At 38.9% G+C, this 20,294-nt stretch overlaps 1 protein-coding gene across 1 annotated transcript in view; it reads left to right on the plus strand.

Annotated features, from left to right (window-relative positions):
- smad9 (SMAD family member 9) overlaps positions 1 to 17,679 on the plus strand; it is a 75,588-nt gene extending 57,909 nt beyond the window's left edge. Inside the window, exons 4-7 of the mRNA XM_028799282.2 lie at positions 189 to 296; positions 2,480 to 2,701; positions 3,870 to 4,126; positions 15,899 to 17,679. Coding sequence (XP_028655115.1) covers positions 189 to 296; positions 2,480 to 2,701; positions 3,870 to 4,126; positions 15,899 to 16,042 — 731 coding nt within the window. The 3' untranslated portion in view covers positions 16,043 to 17,679. The remainder of the gene's footprint in view (positions 1 to 188; positions 297 to 2,479; positions 2,702 to 3,869; positions 4,127 to 15,898) is intronic.
- Positions 17,680 to 20,294: the final 2,615 nt, after the last annotated feature.

Genomic DNA, 20,294 nt, shown 5'->3' on the forward strand with positions numbered 1-20,294 from the left:
AGCTATTTGTGACTCAGACCTGGGTGGATGGACAAATTATTTTTGCAGTGAGTTATATTAATAGCAAAAAGAAAATAACATTTTGGGATGTCATTGCACAGGCACTGTAAGAGTATGGATGTTATCATGAAAATGATCTCTGTATTTTGTGATTTTAATACAGTTTGTCTAAAATTCTTTACCACCAGCCGAAACTCCACCTCCTCCTTATAGCATGACAGAGTCAACAGTCAATGATGATGTGAAGCCAATGGAAACAAATCCTAATAGGTTAATCTTTTCTGCAGACCATAAAGGTAAGAAAAGATGTTATGTTATGCTCATTTATGCATAGCTCTTGTTTTTAGCATTTATACTGTATGAGCTAATTGATGATGATGATCCATCCATCCATCCATTTTCCAACCCGCTGAATCCGAACACAGGGTCACGGGGGTCTGCTGGAGCCAATCCCAGCCAACACAGGGCACAAGGCAGGAACCAATCCTGGGCAGGGTGCCAACCCACCGCAGGACACACACAAACACAACCACACACCAAGCACACACTAGGGCCAATTTAGAATCGCCAATCCACCTAACCTGCATGTCTTTGAACTGTGGGAGGAAACCGGAGCGCCCGGAGGAAACCCACGCAGACACGGGGAGAACATGCAAACTCCACGCAGGGAGGACCCGGGAAGCGAACCCAGGTCTCCTAACTGCGAGGCAATGATGATGATGATTAATAATAATAATACATTTTAATTATATAGTACCTTTCCCATGCTCAAGGCGCTTCACAGAGTCACAAAAAGAACAGCAGGGTAAATGAAACATTGAATACAAATATTTTCTGTATAGAACACTAGAACCGATAAATACAGGATACACAAAGCAATAAATAGAAGAATAAAATGCTAAATTCATTACTAAAAGAAAGCCTGTACAAATAACATAATTTGTGATATAACACACACACACAAATTATCCTGAGCATCTGGACACAGAAGTAAACTGAAAAAAGGGGCAGAATGTTGGGTTAAGTTAAAAGCCTTCCTAAACAGAAGAGTTTTAAGTTGTTTTTTAAAGGAATGAATTGAGTCAGCTGATCTAATTCATTTTGGGAGGTCATTCAAAAGTCTGGGAGCTACAGTATACAGTATAGAGAGCTGAACGCCCTGTCACCCATAGGGTGCAGGATATTGTGGAGCACAACAAGATTGTCAGAATCAGTGAACCTTAGTGGGTGAATAGGATTGTAGTGTTGGAGAATCAAGTCTTATTCAAAGTTTTTACCTTAATTAGAGCCTTTAAATTTGCCTTGGGGTCCAGTGCTGATTCCCCTTGTATGAGCTCTGTTGCCACTGGAAAAGGCTCCAATCCACTGTGACTCTCCAGAGATAAACTGATTTATGAAAATGGATTGGTATACTATGTGACACATCAAAGAAAGACTGGAGTGCGTTCATGCCTAAAGTACAATTATTTACAAAATAATTCATTATTAAGTACAAAATACTTCTGCTTTCTAAAATTGTACTTGTTTTGTTGTATAACATTTTCCTAAATAAATACATTTGAACTGTAAATAAGTCAGTTTATTCACAAGGACTTCATTGGTAGGAAGTAATACATTATTTTAAACAAAGAACACTCATTCAGGAAAAATTGTAGCCTAAGTAAAGGTAGTTGTATGTTCTTTCAGAGGTGACATTCATTCTGAGCTCTTGAAATGTTTTTTTTTGTCCTCTATGACTTTTAATATGTTACATTAACATGGGGTTGTGTGGTCAAGTAATTAAAGGAAAAGGTCTTCTTAGCAAGACGTTTGCATTTTAAATTACAACTCGGTCAGGTAGTCGGTATTTAACCTTGAAAAAGCCACTGAACCTCTTTGTGCTTTACTGTTCTGTTAGAGCCATGACAACTGAGGTCTTATTAGCCAATCTACAGCTGATGGCTTAATTCTTTCTTGTCAAATGTAATAATTTAAGGATTAGATTGAGTAAATATAACTGTAAAGTATACCTACATAACAAACAATGTTCCTCCCAAAAATGTGGGCTAGCACTCCAGTTTATAAACATGTATTTTATAATATAGTGTCAAAGAATAATTCATTTAATGTAAACATACTGTAAAATGTCATTTTTATTTTTAAAAATCAGACTTTTAAAATGGCAGTTTACTTGTTATATTGAAAAAGAATGTTTTGTTTCTTCTCCAAAGATTGTTTGTAATGCTCCAGTTCTCACCAAATAAATCATAATCACAAGGACAAGATTAGCATTATGGTCACAAATAGTCAATTATTTTAGGGGATGATGCGTCTTGTTATTTTAGGTTTGCCTAGAGTAAGAGTGATCTTTTATTTCTGAGCCCTAATGCTGATTTCTGACAATATGCACATGTACATTATTCCTTTTTAGTGCCATTATCATAGAGTTAATGCATAACAAGTCCCGCTTTATAAAAAGTGTTTTACTCCTTTCCTGCAGACCTACGGCCTGTTTGTTATGAAGAGCCAGAGTACTGGTGCTCGGTTGCTTATTATGAACTAAACAACAGAGTTGGGGAAACATTCCATGCATCTTCTCGTAGCATGCTTATAGATGGCTTCACGGATCCATCCAACAACAAGAATAGGTTTTGTCTTGGGCTCTTATCAAATGTTAACCGCAACTCCACAATTGAACACACCAGGAGGCACATTGGAAAAGGTTTGTTCAGCATCTTGCTTATATTATTGTTAGTAAAAAAATAAAATGTGTATAATGTAATGTATGTTTTCAACAGCAACAGATTAATAATTTAAGAAAAATGCACAGTATAGTAGATTAGCTAATTTGTGATGTGAGCAGCATGGAGGTGCAGTGGTCAGCACCGAACCAGAGTCCAGTCAGTGTCTGTGCGTAGTGTGCATATTTTCCCCATGTCTATGTGGTTTCTTCTGCAAGCACTCCAGTTTTCTCCTAAAGAAATGCATATCAGGTAAATGGTGACTCAAGACTGGCCTTGGGTGAGTGTGTAAGTGCACTCTTCGATGGACAGGTGCTATGTTCAGAATTAGTTCTTGCTTTGTGTCCAGCTGTGACAGGAGAGGCACCAGCCTTTCATGAATCTGAACTGGATTAAGCAGAATCACATATGTGCCTGACTGGCAAAGTATTTCAGGAGGCACAAGGAGAAATATGAGCAGAGCCCAGAAGGAACCCTAAGGTCACATTGGTGATGCGACTGTCCTGTTCCACTGACAGAATGAGGAGATCGTTCCTTCCCCACACTATGCGACTCTTCAATTCCACCCAGGGGTGGTAAACGGTAACATTATACAATGTTATTGACTGTTATACCTGCCTCGCACTCTCCACCTTGCACTTTTTAACTTGCACTGTGTTTTTAATCACTCTTTAATTAATATTGTTTTTATTAGTATGCTGCTGCTGGAGTATGTGAATTTCCCCTTGGGGATTAATAAAGTATCTATCTATCTATCTATCTATCTATCTATGTGTGAACACATGAAAGCAGGTATATTGTACTCACTCTCAGAGCAGGAACCTGACACCACTTTATGCAGGTGCAGTGGTGCTCACAGGGTGATTTATTCTTTAGTACTTCATCGTCCTTTGTTAACTTTTTCTAATTTAAATTAAATATTCTGTGTTCTGCATTCCAGGGTTTGGCTTATATTTGCTTTGGAGACTTTAGAAAATCATATGAGTGTATTGGTACAATAAATGTCGCCACCAGTCTGAGACATTCATTAGAACATGTGCATCTTAAAATGATAGATGTTGTCCAATGTATTTCTGCTTTCTATTTACAACACTAAATCATATCAGTCAAATATAACATTGCCTAAAAAAGTCCTTCCTTTTGCTGTAGGTGTTCATTTGTACTACGTCGGAGGAGAGGTGTATGCTGAATGCTTGAGTGACAGCAGCATTTTTGTGCAGAGTCGTAATTGCAACTATCAGCATGGATTCCATGCCACCACTGTCTGCAAAATCCCGAGTGGCTGCAGTCTTAAGATCTTCAACAATCAACTCTTCGCTCAGTTGTTGGCTCAGTCTGTTAACCATGGCTTTGAGGTTGTCTATGAATTAACAAAAATGTGCACCATCCGAATGAGCTTTGTAAAGGTAAAACAGGTTTATATTATTTTTGTCCTAGTTCCCTCAGAAAAGGATGTATTTTTACAGTTAGAACATTAGAACACTCTAGACGAGAACAGAAACATTCAGCCCAACAAAGCTCACCAGTCCTATCCACTTATTTCTTCCAAAAAAACATCAAGTCGAGTTTTGAAAGTCCCCAGCGTCGTACCGTCTACCACACTACTTGGTAGCTTATTCCAAGTGTCTCTCGTTCTTTGTGTAAAGAAAAACTTCCTAATGTTTGTGCAAAATTTACCCTTAAGAAGTTTCCAACTGTGTCCCCGCGTTCTTGATGAACTCATTTTAAAATAACAGTCTCGATCTACTGTACTAATTCCCTTCATAATTTTAAACACTTCAATCATGTCACCTCTTAATCTTCTTTTGCTTAAACTGTATAGGCTCAGCTCTTTTAATCTTTCCTCATAATTCAACCCCTGTAGCCCTGGAATCAGCCTGGTCGTTCTTCTCTGGACCTTTTCTAGTGCTGCTATGTCGTTTTTGTATCCTGGAGACCAAAACTGCACACAGTACTCCAGATGAGTTTTTATATAGGTTGAGCAGAACCTTCTTGGACTTGTACTCCACACATCGTGTTATATAACCTAACATTCTGTTAGCCTTCTTAATGGCTTCTGAACACTGTCGGGAAGTCGATAGCTTAGAGTCCACTATGACTCCTAAATCCTTTTCATAAGGTGTAATCTCGATTTTCCGACTGCTCATTGTGTATTCAAACCTAACATTTTTACTTTCTATGTGTAATACTTTACATTTACTGACATTAAATTTCATCTGCCACAGATCTGCCCAAGCCTGTATACTATCCAAGTCCTTCTGTAATGATATGACAGATTCCAAATTATCTGCTAATCCTCCTATCTTGGTATCATCTGCAAATTTAACAAGCTTGTTACTTATAGTCCTATCTAAATCATTTATATATATTAAAAACAGCAGCAGCCCTAGCACTGACCCCTGTGGAACACCACTCTTAACATCGGCCAGTTCTGATGAGGTTCCTCGCACCATCACCCTCTGCTTCCTGTGTCTGAGCCAATTTAGCACCCATCTAAAAACATCACCCTGAACTCCAACTTCTTTTAATTTGATGCCCAACCTCTCATGTGGCACCTTATCAAATGCTTTCTGAAAGTCCAGATAAATAATATCATATGCTCCACTTTGATCGTATCCTTTTGTTGCCTCCTCATAGAATTCCAGCATATTAGTAAAACACAACCTCCCTCTTCTGAACCCATGCTGACTGTTTAGAATAACTTCTGTCCTTTCCAGGTGTTGCTCAATCTTGTCCTTAATAATTCATTCCATTAATTTTCCTGTACTGCATGTTAAGCTTACTGGCCTATAGTTGCTTGGATCTGCCCTATTACCCTTTTTATATAATGGGATGATATTTGCCATTTTCCAGTCCTTCGGAATCTCTCCAGTGCGCAGTGACGTCCTAAAAATATGTGTCAAGGGTTTATATATGTACTCACTAGCCTCCTTAAGAACTCGAGGGTAAATATTATCTGGTCCTGGTAATTTGTTTGATTTCAGTTTATTTAATCTGAGCAGCACTTCTCCCTCTACAATTTCCACATCCCTCACCATCTTCATAATTCACAAAAATAATAAAGTTGTCATGGGTGATGTGATGGTGCAGCGTTTAGGATGGCTCTTGAGTCCTGGGTTTGAATTCCAGTCCAGTCCCTGGGAGGCTGTGTTAATGGTGTCCCTGTGAGTATTCTTCCCCATACAGTAATCCCTCCTCCATCACGGGGGTTGCGTTCCAGAGCCATCCGCGAAATAAGAAAATCTGCGAAGTAGAAACCATATGTTTATATGGTTATTTTTATATTGTCATGCTTGGGTCACAGATTTGCGCAGAAACACAGGAGGTTGTAGAGAGACAGGAACGTTATTTAAACACTGCAAACAAACATTTGTCTCTTTTTCAAAAGTTTAAACTGTGCTCCATGACAAGACAGAGATGACAGTTCCGCCTCACAATTAAATGAATGCAAACATATCTTCCTCTTCAAAGGAGTGTGCGTCAGGAGCAGAGCATGTCACAGAGATAGAGAAAAGCAAACAAATCAATAGGGCTGTTTGGCTTTTAAGTATGCGAAGCACCGTGGCACAAAGCTGTTGAAGGCGGCAGCTCACACCCCCTCCGTCAGGAGCAGAGAGAGAGAGAGAGAGACAGAGTTTGTTTATCAATCAAAAATCAATACGTGCCCTTTGAGCTTTTAAGTATGCGAAGCACCGTGCAGCATGTCGTTTCAGGAAGCAGCTGCACAAAAGATAGCAACATGAAGATAATCTTTCAGCATTTTTAGACGAGCGTCCGTATCGTCTAGGTGTGCGAACAGCCCCCCTGCTCAATCCCCCTACGTCAGGATCAGAGAAAGTCAGCGCAAGAGAGAGAGAAAAGTAAGCTGGGTAGCTTCTCAGCCATCTGCCAATAGCATCCCTTGTATGAAATCAACTGGGCAAACCAACAGAGGAAGCATGTACCAGAAATTAAAAGACCCATTGTCCGCAGAAATCCGCGAACCAGCAAAAAATCTGCGATATATATTTAAATATGCTTACATATAAAATCCGCGATGGAGTGAAGCCACGAAAGGCGAAGCGCGATATAGCGAGGGATTACTGTATTCCAAACTAGCTGTCCCCCACGGTTCCGCCCATGTAGTAGTGAAACAGGACAAACTTTAAAGATCAATAAAAAAAATTAAAAAAAATGTAATTCTGGCCAAGCAGAAGGAAAGTACACTGCAACATCAAACATTGGCACTGTATCTGATCGTGTTCAGCTCTGACAGGAGAGCGTCTCCCATGTGGGGAGAAAAGCACGTGGCTGTGATATCTCCGGCAATCAACAGCTACCCTCTAAAACACATGTAGCTCTGATCTCTCTCTCTCAAAACGTCAAACGTTACTCCTTAACAATCTGTAGATGATAATGTCTGTTGAACAAACAGGTATCGCTAGCTAAGTGGAGGCAGGGTACGCTCTAACATGTGGTGAGAGGTAGACCAGCTTGAGCGGAGGCTGGCGTGTGAGTGAGGAGGGCCCCGCCCCCCTCTCCTCGGCCCACAGCCGCTCTGTCTGTTTCATGCAAATAAATTGGGACCGCAAGTGAACTGATACTTAGTGCGATGAGAGAAATCACAAAATCAACCGGAATGTTCAAGCAAATTATAGGAAAAATCTAAATCCGTTAAGTAGTTTTATTGTGAAAAGCGGACAGACATACAGACATTGGATTTTTATATATATGTGCACAATTTAGGTTAAATGGACACATGAAATTGGTCCAGAGTGAATGTTTGCATCAATGGTTGACTCCTGGCTGTTGTCACCCCAAAATAGCTCAAGTGAGCTCAAATATGGATGAATGGGAAATACACTTGTTACAGATGTTTACACTTGTCAGTTATTTTGTAGTACTAGGGTGTTGTACCATGTTAGCCATTATGAATGTAGTGAGAAGTCAAGTAAAATGACACCTACAAACCACCTACAGATTTTAGGAGGCCTAGACCCCTCCTGGACCCCGTGATCATCAGAGGTCACTGTGTGCAGAGGGTACAGACCTATAAATACCTGGGAGTGCAGCTGGATGATAAATTGGACTCGATTGCCAATACTGATTCTCTGTGCAAGAGAGGACAGAGCCGGCTATACTTCCTTAGAAGACTGGCGTCCTTCAACATCTGCAATAAGATGCTGCAGATGTTCTATCAGATGGTTGTGGCGAGTGCCATCTTCTACGCCATGGTGTGCTGGGGAGGCAGCATTAAGAAGAGGGACGCCTCACGCCTGGACAAACTGGTGAGGAAAGCAGGCTCTATTGTTGGACAGTTTGACATCCGTGGCAGAGCGACGGACGCTCAAAAGGCTCCTATCAATAATGGAGAATCCACTGCATCCACTAAACAGTGTCATCTCCAGACAGAGGAGCAGCTTCAGTGACAGACTGCTGTCACTGTCCTGCTCCACTGACAGACTGAGAAGATCGTTCCTCCCCCAAACTATGCGACTCTTCAGTTCCACCCGGGGGGGTAAACGTTAACATTATTCAAAGTTATTGTCTTTTTTTAACTGCATTTTTATTACTCTTTAATTTAATATTGTTTTTGTATCAGTATGCTGCTGCTGGAGTATGTGAATTTCCCCTTGGGATTAATAAAGTATCTTATCTATCCATCTATCTACCTTTTATTGGCTAACTAAAAAAGATTACAATATGCAAGCTTTCGACACCTTACCTGAAGAAGGGGCCTGAGTTGCCTCAAAAGCTTGCATATCGTATTCTTTTTAGTTAGATAATAAAAGGTGTCATTTTACTTGACTTCACTACAGTTATTTTGTGAAAGTTGTTGTAACTCCTGCATAATTGGTGTCCATGACACGATCTGCTTCACACTGAAGTAATTAGCAAATTTCTTAAATCAAATGAACTAACATGTCAGAATTCCTTAGAATCCTTATTGATTACTGTTTGGTTAATAACAGTGTGACATGTTTAAACATTCCAGTAGTGTCTAATACAGTTGACTGACCTTTTACAGGCTGCGAGATATTTTGGGATGGGAAAAAGAAAGGCTGATGCATTTAAAACCTTAGTGATCAGAAGCAGGACATACACAAATGAACATGTACTATGAAGTGCAAACCAAATAGCAACATCTGAACACACAGTTAGCTAAAAAATAGGATTGGAAGCAACATAGGTGCCTTCACCAAATGTTGAATAAGCAAATTATCATCAGCCAAAAAATACTCCAATTTGATGGAAAATATATATTAGTCTTTCTCGAGGCCTTCTTCCAATGCTCAAAAGATCAAAGCATTCAAGGCATGCAACTCTAAAACAGAAAAAGTGTGTTCCTCATGCAGTAAATCTAAACACTGTATGGACGTCATGTGTTGCAAAGTGTTTAGTGTTGAAAGTTTCTAGTTTCTACGATGCAATTTTGAATTCCAGTCTAGTCACGACTTAAATGTTTGTGCTGGTTTCTTTGCTCATCCTAAAGATGTACATGCTAGGGAATTATTAATTGAAATTTGGCTCAGAATAAGAAAGTGCACCCTTCAATGGACTTTCACTGTATTCAAGGCTGGATTGTGCTTAATAATAATAATAATAATAATACATTTTATTTATTTTTAGGCACCTTTCTAAACACTCAAGGACACCGAACAATAGATGAAACACAGATTATAAACAAAACTAAAATACAAAAAATAAAATCATACAGCTTGGGTACCCCTTCAGCTTTCCGTGATTATATAATGGAAAATGCATCTTGAGAACATGGATAGATAAGGGAAGCTTCATTTTTTTAATACTAGGAGACAATGCTTATTGCAGATAATGTTTTTGGGCAGTAAAGGAGTCAGTTCTAGACAACTCAGTATCACACAATGCACTTCTGCCTCACAGCTCCAGAATCCCGTGTTCAAATTCCAGCACAGGACCTGTCAATGAAGTGTACCTTCTATGCCATAATACATAAAACTCTAAAACTGGCCCTGTATGTGTGGCCATGGGCATGTACATGAGCGTGTCCTGAGATAAAGCAGCACTCCATCTAGACTTGGTTCCTGCTTTGTGTCAAATGCTACTAGCCTAGGCACTGGCTCCCCAGGACTCTGAACTGCTATCAGTATTTGCATTGCTTGTTATGTTAAAAATATATATACATATATTCACTTCTGGTCAAAAGTTTTATAACGGCTCAGTTATTCCAGTTTTTCTTCAGTTTTAACCTGTTGAAATGCAAAGAATGATCTATAGTGGCAAAAAGGTAAGCAGTAAACTGTCAGAAGTTTAAATTTAAAGTTGAGGTTAAGTTACGGAACAGTTAATAGGTTATAAAATACAAATGTTCTGAAGCAATTAAAGTAAATTCAGCCTTGCAAGTTGAAGCCTAAAATTTGCACAGGTATCCCAACTTCTGTTGACTAAAACTCTAATTTCTGTCTTAAAGTAGAGTTGGAACAGACTGTGTGACTACATGGACAATATTACGCTATAGAAAGTTGTAAATTCAAGTCATAATGGCAAGAAAACAGCAAATAACAATGAAATGAGACAGAGCATTACTTGTAAGTGTAGGCCTTTCATTTAGAGAAATTGCAAAAAAAACAAAAAACAAAGTGTCAGTGAGTATGGTGGTGTCCTACACAATCCAAAGGCAACTGGAAACTGGTTGCAACTCTGATAGGAAGAGAGTCACAACCCAATCAGAAGACAAGTTCCTGAGGGTCACCAGCTTGCGTGATAGGCGCCTCACACCACAACAGCTTCAAGCACAGCTTAATAGTGGGCTAAAAAGTCTCAGTTTTTGCTATGAAGAGGGGACTTTGTATTGCAGGTTTGACAGGGTGAGAGGCAGTATGAAAGCCATTCCTTAAAGGACAAAATAAGACCTTGAAGTACCAGCTGTGGACTACTGCAGAGTGGAAAAAAGTCTTGTGGGCCAGTGAATCAAACTTTGAAATCTTTGGTTCATCATGCAGGGTGTTTGTGCGCCAATGAGTTGGTGAAAGAATGGTTCATTTTAGGAGACCCAGGCCCCTCATGGACCCCGTGATCATCAGAGGTGACTGTGTGCAGAGGGTGCAGACCTATAAATACCTGGGAGTGCAGCTGGATGATAAATTGGACTGGACTGCCAATACTGATTCTCTGTGCAAGAAAGGACAGAGCCGCCTGTACTTCCTTAGAAGACTGGCATCCTTCAACATCTGCAGTAAGATGCTGCAGATGTTCTATCAGATGGTTGTGGTGAGTGCCCTCTTCTACGCGCTGGTGTGCTGGGGAGGCAGCATTAAGAAGAGGGATGCCTCACGCCTGGACAAACTGGTGAGGAAGGCAGGCTCTATTGTTGGCATAGAGCTGGACGGTTTGACATCCGTAGCAGAGCAACGGGCACTCAACAGACTTCTATCAATTATGGAGAATCCACTACATCCATTAAACAGTGTCATCTCCAGACAGAGGAGCAGTTTCAGCGACAGACTGCTGTCACTGTCCTGCTCCACTGACAGATTGAGGAGATCGTTCCTCCCCCAAACTATGCGACTCTTCAATTCCACCAGAGGGGGTAAACGTTGAACATTATTCAAGTTATTGTCTGTTTTTTACCTGCATTTTTTATTACTCTTTAATTTAATATTTTTTGCTGATGGAGTATGTGAATTTCCCCCTGGGATTAATAAAGTATCTATCTATCTATCTATCTATCTATCTATCTATCTACTGTATCTATCATCAGTGTGTGATACCAACCATCAAACATGGAAGAGGAAGTGTGATGGTCTGGGGTTCTTTTGCTGGTGGCAGAGTTGGTGTCTTGCACAGAGTGACTAGCATTCTGAATCAAAAGGCTTACAACAGTTTGACTGTTATATCAGCAAAAGGTGGCTACTTGGATGAATCAAAAATTTAAATTCATTTTTTTATACTTAATGATGCCTTATTTTTTTATTTGCCATTGTTTATTTGTTCTATGCCTTGATTTTTATGAAACATTAAGACTAAACTGTGTGCATTTCCATGAAAACTGAAAAAACTGAGGTGTTCTAAAACTTTTGACTGGTAGTGGGAAGTGTCCGGCCAAATCAGGAAATTGCCAATGTCACTGTAATTTGACTGGACAATGCCCAATCTTTTCCTCGATTTCGGGATTTGGCCGGCCAGTTTGCGAAATGGTATGGGGCGGTCGGCCAAAGTCGGAAGAAAAAAGGCATGAGCAGCGATTTGTTGAACACTTAGTAGTGTAACTGCATCAAGTGTAGCCTTGGCGGCTCTTGTTCAGAAAGCGGACACCACTTGGTTGTTTCACAATAATTAAGATTAATTATATAAGTAGGTTTCACATTTCTGTTATGATTTTAGCCCTAAAATAATGACTTAACATCAGGGACCTATTTTATTGACCTTAAGGTTAGTGTTTGGGCAGGGGAAGGCCATCTCAAGTGGCGTCCACTTTCTGAACAAGACCCGCCTTGAGCAGTTTCTCGTGCAGAATGTAAAACTCACTTCTGAATCACCTTGAGCGGACAGTCTTACATCAGCACATTGGATTTTGGCCTGGGAGTTCTCGCCACTTCACGAAATGGCCAGCCAAACTAGCATATACGTTGGTCATTTATAGTAATTTGGACTTTGGCCACACCTCACGGTTAAAATGCGGAATGGCCGGCCAATTCAAGAACTGGCTGAACTTCGGGTTTCCATCCATCCATTATCCAACCCACTATATGCTAACTACAGGGTCACGGGGGTCTGCTGGAGCCAATCCCAGCCAACACAGGGCGCAAGGCAGGAACCAATTCTGGGCAGGGTGCCAACCCACCGCAGGACACACACACCATGCACATACTAGGGACAATTTAGAATCGCCAATCCACCTAACCTGCATGTCTTTGGACTGTTGGAGGAAACCCGAGCACCTAGAGGAAACCCACACAGACACAGGGAGAACATACAAACTCCACGCAGGGCACAGGGAGGACCCGGATCTCCTTACTGCGAGGCAGCAGCGCTACCACTGTGCCACCCCTCATGTAATGCATGTGATCCTGTTCTTTGATCCCTGGCATTTTTGAATAATATTGGTTTGTTGAAAAAATATTTAATCAACAAAATTGTGGTACAGTATCTCTATCTTTGATGAAGCAAATAAACAAAAATAAAAAATGTTTCAACTTTTAAAACAAATAATTTAATGTACATGAATGGCACCATGCATACATTTTCTAACTTATTTACTTGTGAATCATTGTTTGAACATTTTGTCAACAACGTGATGTTATCAAACCCTCAAGCGTAAGTAGTGTAATGAGACAGACAGTAGACTTCACACTATTGACATTAGTCAGTTGTTAAATCCTCATTATTACATCGTTGTCTGGTACAAATCTTGTAATCGATATTTAACCCACTTCCTGATGTCCAAATGACTTGAAATTTTGCACTCTTTCTCACTTCCGATGAGAATACATGAATCAATAACTAATTAATCAATTAATCTATGTTAATTAAGAAATGAAATTTTCATATGAAGAATAGTTCAAGAATAGTTCAAGATTTCACCAATAGATGGCGCTAGTAACGGCTAGAAGTATAAAGGTAAGGTCCACTGATTGACCATACGGTCTATCCTTTTTGCATCTTGTACGAAGATGTGTGCATATCAATGTCAAAGGAAGACAGTGTTAAAATGTTGATTACAAAATTATACTAAAACAAACCCAAGACTAAAAAGTTGAACATAATATATATATTTAAAAATTACTTTTTAAGAACCACACTTATATTAAGTTAAAAAGGGTACTAAAAAGTAAAAAATAAGTCTCTCATACATCACTCGTAAAATAAAACCGTGGGCGCTTTTCATCAATCAACATTCAAAAAACACTTCTTAAAATATTAGCAAAAGTGCCCACCTTTTATTTTACGAGTGATGTATGAGTTATTTTGTACTTTTTAGTACACTTTTTAACTTAATATAAGCGTGGTTTTTAAAAAGTATTTTATATATTATATATATATATATATATATATATACATACATACAGTAATATGTAAGCATATTTAAATATATATCGCGGGTTTCTGCAGACAATGGGTCTTTTAATTTCTGGTACATGCTTCCTCAGTTGGTTTGCCCAGTTGATTTCATACAAGGGACGCTATTGGCAGATGGCTGAGAAGCTACCCGGCTTACTTTCTCTCTCTCTCTCTTGCGCTGACGTAGGGGGGTGTGAGCAGGGGGGCTGTTCGCACACCTAGACGATACGGACGCTCGTCCAAAAATGCTGAAGATTATATGAAACGACATGCTGCACAGTGCTTCGCATACTTAAAAGCTCGAAGGGCACGTATTGATTTTTGCTTGCTTGTTTTTCTCTGTCTCTTTCTGTGCTCTTGACGGAGGGGGTGTGAGCTGTCGCCTTCAACAGCTTTGTGCCGCGGTGCTTCGCATACTTAAAAGCTAAACAGCCCTATTGATTTTCCTCTGCCTTTATGACAGTCTCTGCTCCTGACTCCTTTGAAGAGGAAGATATGTTTGCATTCTTTTAATTGTGAGACGGAACTGTCATCTCTGTCTTGTCATGGAGCACAGTTTAAACTTTTGGAAAAGAGACAAATGTTTGTTTGCAGTGTTTGAATAACGTTCCTGTCTCTCTACAGCCTCCTGTGTTTCTGCGCAAATCTGTGACCCAAGCATGACAATATAAAAATAACCATGTAAACATATGGTTTCTACTTCGCGGATTTTTTTATTTCGCGGGTGGCTCTGGAACGCAACCCCCTGCGATGGAGGAGGGATTACTGTATTATTTTTTATTCACTTTATTCCGTACACATGCTTATTGACTGAAACAGCCTGCTACTCCTAATAGTCAATCATAGGACCACAACTTAATTATACTACATGCAGACATTATCAAAAGGTTTTTGTGATGTTCGACCAAATGTTACAATGGATGAGACTTGTGAACAAAGCAGCATTCAGTGTTTATTGGTGGCAGATATAGTGGTTGCATCATTTCAGGAATAGCTGCCATCCTGTAATGTTTGCATAATGCAACCTGTAGATTTTACAGACATTGGTGTAGTAAAAAAATATATCTTTGAGCAACAGTCCTGTGTGAGAAAACACCTTCTTCATTGGATAGGCCAGAGGAGAATACTAAAATAAACAGATATTCAAATAATAGCATTTAATGCACTGTCTGACCTTCAGGTGGGTGTACTACAGTAGCTGATGACCATTCTGGGTTCCACTCTCGTCAGCTTTGACAGGAAAATGAAGTTTCGGTAGGTATATGTTCACCAAAACTGGATGACTGGGGATATGTTAACAGGTTTAAAAGATTTCAATTCTGCAGTGACAACCAGATGGTAGGTTCAGAAAATGTAATGGTGTAGGGAATGTTTTCTTGGGACACATTAGACCTCTTAATATTATTTGAATGTCATTTGTATGCCACATCATTATTCCTGATTATTTGCATCTTTTTATAGCTATAGTCTACCTTTTATCAAATGATCCAGCATGATCATGTGCCAAATCACATAGCACACATTATCTGAAGATAGTACCACAAACACGTTACAGTTAACTTTAATGGCCTAAGAAAATCCCTAGATCCCAATCCCGTACAGAGCTTTAGGTATGAGGTAGAATAGGAATGTTTCAGCATGAAAAGATGACAACATACTATAATCGAAAATAAATGTTTAAGGTATTGAAGTCAATATCAACCAGAGTCCCTAAAGAATGTTCCTATCAGGTTGTTGAAGTCATGCCTTTAACAATTCAGGCTTTTCTGAGACAAAAGGGGGTCCTAGCTGGCATTAGGCAGCGGCCAATAAGTGCACATTAGACTGCAATGCCAGCTTGCAATTCCCACATCAACAACAATGTTTCATTAAGAAATGTTCTTTTAAGATGACTGAAAAAAAAGAAAACCACAAAAATTCAATAAAGGGGTCACGCACTTGTAATGAATCATATTACATGCTTAGGACTCGTTGGTAGTGGGGAGGGGGGCAAAAAAATAGTATATAAAAAAGAAAAACACCTGGATAATGCCCTTACAATGCAGCTATTTGTAATCATTTTAGTTACATTTTCAAGAAATCTGTCATCACTATGAAAGTTTCTATATGGAATAATATTTGAAAACTAATATATCTAATAATCTTGTGTTTTCCTGTAGGGCTGGGGTGCAGAATACCATCGGCAGGATGTGACGAGCACTCCCTGCTGGATTGAGATCCACCTCCATGGACCTCTTCAATGGCTGGACAAAGTGCTTACTCAGATGGGCTCTCCTCATAACCCCATCTCATCAGTCTCTTGAAAGAAGAAATACGCAAGACTTTCCCTATAAAATGCTATTGCAGGCAGTGGCTTATAGGACAAGCAATAACACATGTTTGGCATTAGAGTCAGTTTGTTAGTCAGTGTGTAATGTCTCCATGTGTGTAATTAAAAAAAAATTGGAATAGCTATAGATATGCTTTTTAGCAATTTCATTTATTTGCATTTGAAGGGAGTTGCTTTTATACTAAGAATGTAAACAAGAAACAACGAAAAAAAATTCAAATGTGTTACAGAATGTTACAATGTAAAATACATTGGTTGAGTTAATCAGACCTATACTTGATGATGACATATGTAATTATTTTCAGTTACAGAATCAGAATCTATGTTGCTTGGAAATTGTGGTTGACAATGGGATGACATGCAAGGTTTTTACCTTTTTTAAAAATGTTCATTTTAGAACATCAAAAAGAACTCAATAGCATTTTTTGAAATGAACATTGTTTCATTTTTTCATTCAACATAACACTCGTGTTCCTTCTTACTTTTTAAAATTTGTATGTGATATATACAGTATTTGGTTAATGCATAAGGAAATGTGGGAATTTCCTGTGACCAAATCTCCCATCTTTAATGTATTCACTAGCAAAAGTAATATATGTGTCTGCAGTGAACTGAGAGGTACGCGGAAATCATCACTTGTCTGTTCTTCATAGTGTAGTGGATAAGGTGTTTGGGTTCAAATCCTGCTACTGACACTGTATGGCCATGAGCATGTCACTTTACCTGCTTGTGCTAAAATTAGAAAAACAAAGGAAATGTAACTTGTTGTATCTCAAATATTTATAATTTACCTTGGATAAAGGTGTTGGGCAAATATGTGAATGATAAAAAGTTCTGTTATTCAGAAAGAAGAAATCAACAGCAAAAAACAGAATATGTTCATTGTTACTTGTATATGTTATACGAGTTTAATGTTGTGTTTTTGAGTTGTAAAAATTTGCGAAAAATTCACTCAACTAGTATTGCTCTTGACATATTTTGCCAAACCTGGCATTAGCATTACAGTATATTATTAATAGTTATTGTAAGCTGTACAAATCTTAATCATATTGGTATATGTTATGTACTGTGGTGAGGTGTGTCTGACAATATTGCTTTACACTGCTTATGCTAGGGGTTCGAAGATGGGACTTCAAGTTGGTGGGGTGCTGGACACACTCAGCAGCTGTGCTCGAGCCCACTCCCACTCCTACATTTCACTAGTGACGGGGGTCTGTAGGAGATACGAGGGAGTTTTAATGGGATGAGCAGCTGGTCTAGACATACTTGATGGCCTTCCTATATTTTGTCTTTCTTTGTCACACATTTGGTTATATATTATATACTGTATGTTCATGTATGCTTACATCCCAAAAACACAAATTGTAAATATAATTAAGTGAAAGTAACCATTTCTGTCATGTAACTTAAAATTTATATTTTGTGTGCTCAGTTACAGTACTGAATATAGAAGTCACAGCGCAGGGATCCTTATGTGTTGGATGTTAACTGCACAAATGATTTTAATTTTCCAAGATGTAATGTATGGCTTCATTCTTTACTGGGAAGACAGATTTATAATCAAATAAATTATCAGTGTTCGCATTCTTGATGAATTATGATGGGATCTTAGTTAGCCACCTGTGACCCTGTAGTTAGGATATAGCGGGTTGGATAATGGATGGATGGACTTAGTTAGCCATTGTTATGTTCTTTAAATAAACGTTATTTATCTCAAAATGAACAGACAAACAGGATTAGTAAAAGCACATCTCGTCTTATCAGATATCATACTTGATACTCTCTAATAATTTAAAATATTAAAATAGTAACTGAATGGCACCTTACTGTTGCCTCATTGTGCCAAGGATCTGGGTTCATTTTAATCCATGAACATAGCTTTCCTGTGTTACATGAGCATGCAGATTGGTAATACAAGCTAGTTTAGTATGACTGTGTGGCTGGGCACATATTGTAACCACGATGTTGCTGCCATTCAGTCATAGATGGGTGCCAGTCTGTTTTAGAGACCCCACACCTGCACATCAAAGAAACTATAGAATCTGAGGACAGGGACAGGGACCAGGCTGGGATCTGTGCCTAGGTTACTAGTACAAGAGGCAGAAGCCCTAAGTACTGTGCCACTGTACTGTCCCATAACCTTCTCATCCATCCATTTTCCAACCCGCTGAATCCGAACACAGGGTCACGGCGGTCTGCTGGAGCCAATCCCAGGGTGCAAGGCAGGGAACCAATCCTGGGCAGGGCGCCAACCCATCAAAGGACACACACAAACACACCCACACACCAAGCCACACACTAGGGCCAATTTAGAATCACCAATCGACCTAACCTGCATGTCTTTGGACTGTGGGAGGAAACTGGAGCACCCGGAGGAAACCCATGCAGACAGGGGGAGAACATGCAAACTCCATGCAGGGAAGACCCGGGACATGAACCTGGGTCTCCTAACTGTGAGGCAGCAGTGCTACCACTGCACCACCATGCTGCCCCCATAACCTTCTTACCATAGCTAATTGAAAATTATATCACAGTATTGATCCCACTATTTCAAGAAATTTTTCAAATCAATCTACTGTACTTTTGCTTATCTGAAATAATTTTCAAATAAACCTGACATTAAATGTCCACTACATATCCTTAAAGAAGACATGTTGTGAAACAGATGTTAGTATACATTAATAAAAACTCATTAGCATTTATAAAACTTTTAAGATGACCCTCTGCCCTTAGCATTGCTTACTTTAATACTTTACATTGTATTATCCTATACTCTCATTACCAGTGTTAGGAGCCATAAGAAGACACTTACTGTATATGTATATTTGTTTGTACATATTGCATGTTTTATTTAATCTGTAAATTTGTAAATGAATACAGTGCTCTGAGCCTGTTTAATTTAAATACATTATACAAGAATAACTTGCAAGTGGAAAAAATCTTTCCAGTCAGTCGGTTGAGAATGTGTGTATGCCTAACAAAACACCTGAAAAACGCAGGAGATGAAAGACAGCTGCATTTGTAACTGATAACCTAAGCCTCATCCTTGCATTTGCCAGGGAACATGTGGCCTTATGGAAGTCAATCACACAGAACAATAAGAGGCATTAGAAGAGCTTTCTATTCTGTATACCATCAGACTGCCAAATAATTAAAATGGCAATTGTCCAGACAAAAATCCATGCTAAAAGCAGAAAACCAAAAAAACAAATGTCCTTTACATTAAGCATGCATATTTGTGCTTCTATTTTATTTTATAGCAGTAACCCACAGTGCCCAGATACCATCTGCTGGCATATCAGAAAGCTGAATTATGTGAGTAGTTCTAATGCCAGCTTCTCACGTTATTCTTCATATGCTTTGATGTTGCTGTACAAATAATTTAGAATGAAAAGAAAGTGCAAATGAACTCCCTTGTCAAAAACATTGAATTACCCATATTAAGCTAAAAAAAATCAGAATGATCTTATTTCATTGTAAACAAATGCCAGACAGTTGTTGCATTATTAAAATTGGAGCTTTTGTGCAAAAGTTGTTGTACTTTTCCTATAAAGAGAACTCTTTTTTTTCTCAGATCTTGAGCAGCACGGGTGTGCCCCCTAGAAATGATAACTTTGTGTGTGTAGAAATGAACTGAATCATTGGATAGGTAATCTCCAAGCAAAATGTTATTTTAACAAGGTGGGCACCTTCTGAAGACATGTTTACAGGTATGTGAGTTCATGTCCTTTATTCCTGCTACTGACATAGTGGTGTGTTAAATGAGATTACTTGGGTAACACGCCAAGTCAGTGGTGGAGTATGACCTAACAACTCCATTGATTATGGTACTTCCTTAAACTTGTGATGCTTTATTTAAATTCATACATACTCTGGGTAAAATTTGGCAGAGCATGAATGCTGACTGAACTTTCTGCCTCCATTCACTTATCCTTTCAATGTCTGCCCATATAACGGCTTTGCTGCTTCTGTATGTTCCTATGTTTATATATAGAGCTTTGTGATTGTAATTGTGATATAAAAATAACAGCTTAAACAGATTCCTTCTGAACTCACAGTCATTTGCATTTTGATTAAAATGTAATTTTGTATCTAATGCTTATATGCATTTTATTGATTCTTATTTTATATTAAGTGCTTATTCTTTTATAATGTTTGCATGACTGACTCTCTGAATAACAAAGAACTGCATGTGTATACACGCGTAACTATGATAAACTGCATGA

This window comes from Erpetoichthys calabaricus, chromosome 4 (assembly GCF_900747795.2).
Source record: "Erpetoichthys calabaricus chromosome 4, fErpCal1.3, whole genome shotgun sequence".
NCBI classification, from domain to species: domain Eukaryota; kingdom Metazoa; phylum Chordata; class Cladistia; order Polypteriformes; family Polypteridae; genus Erpetoichthys; species Erpetoichthys calabaricus.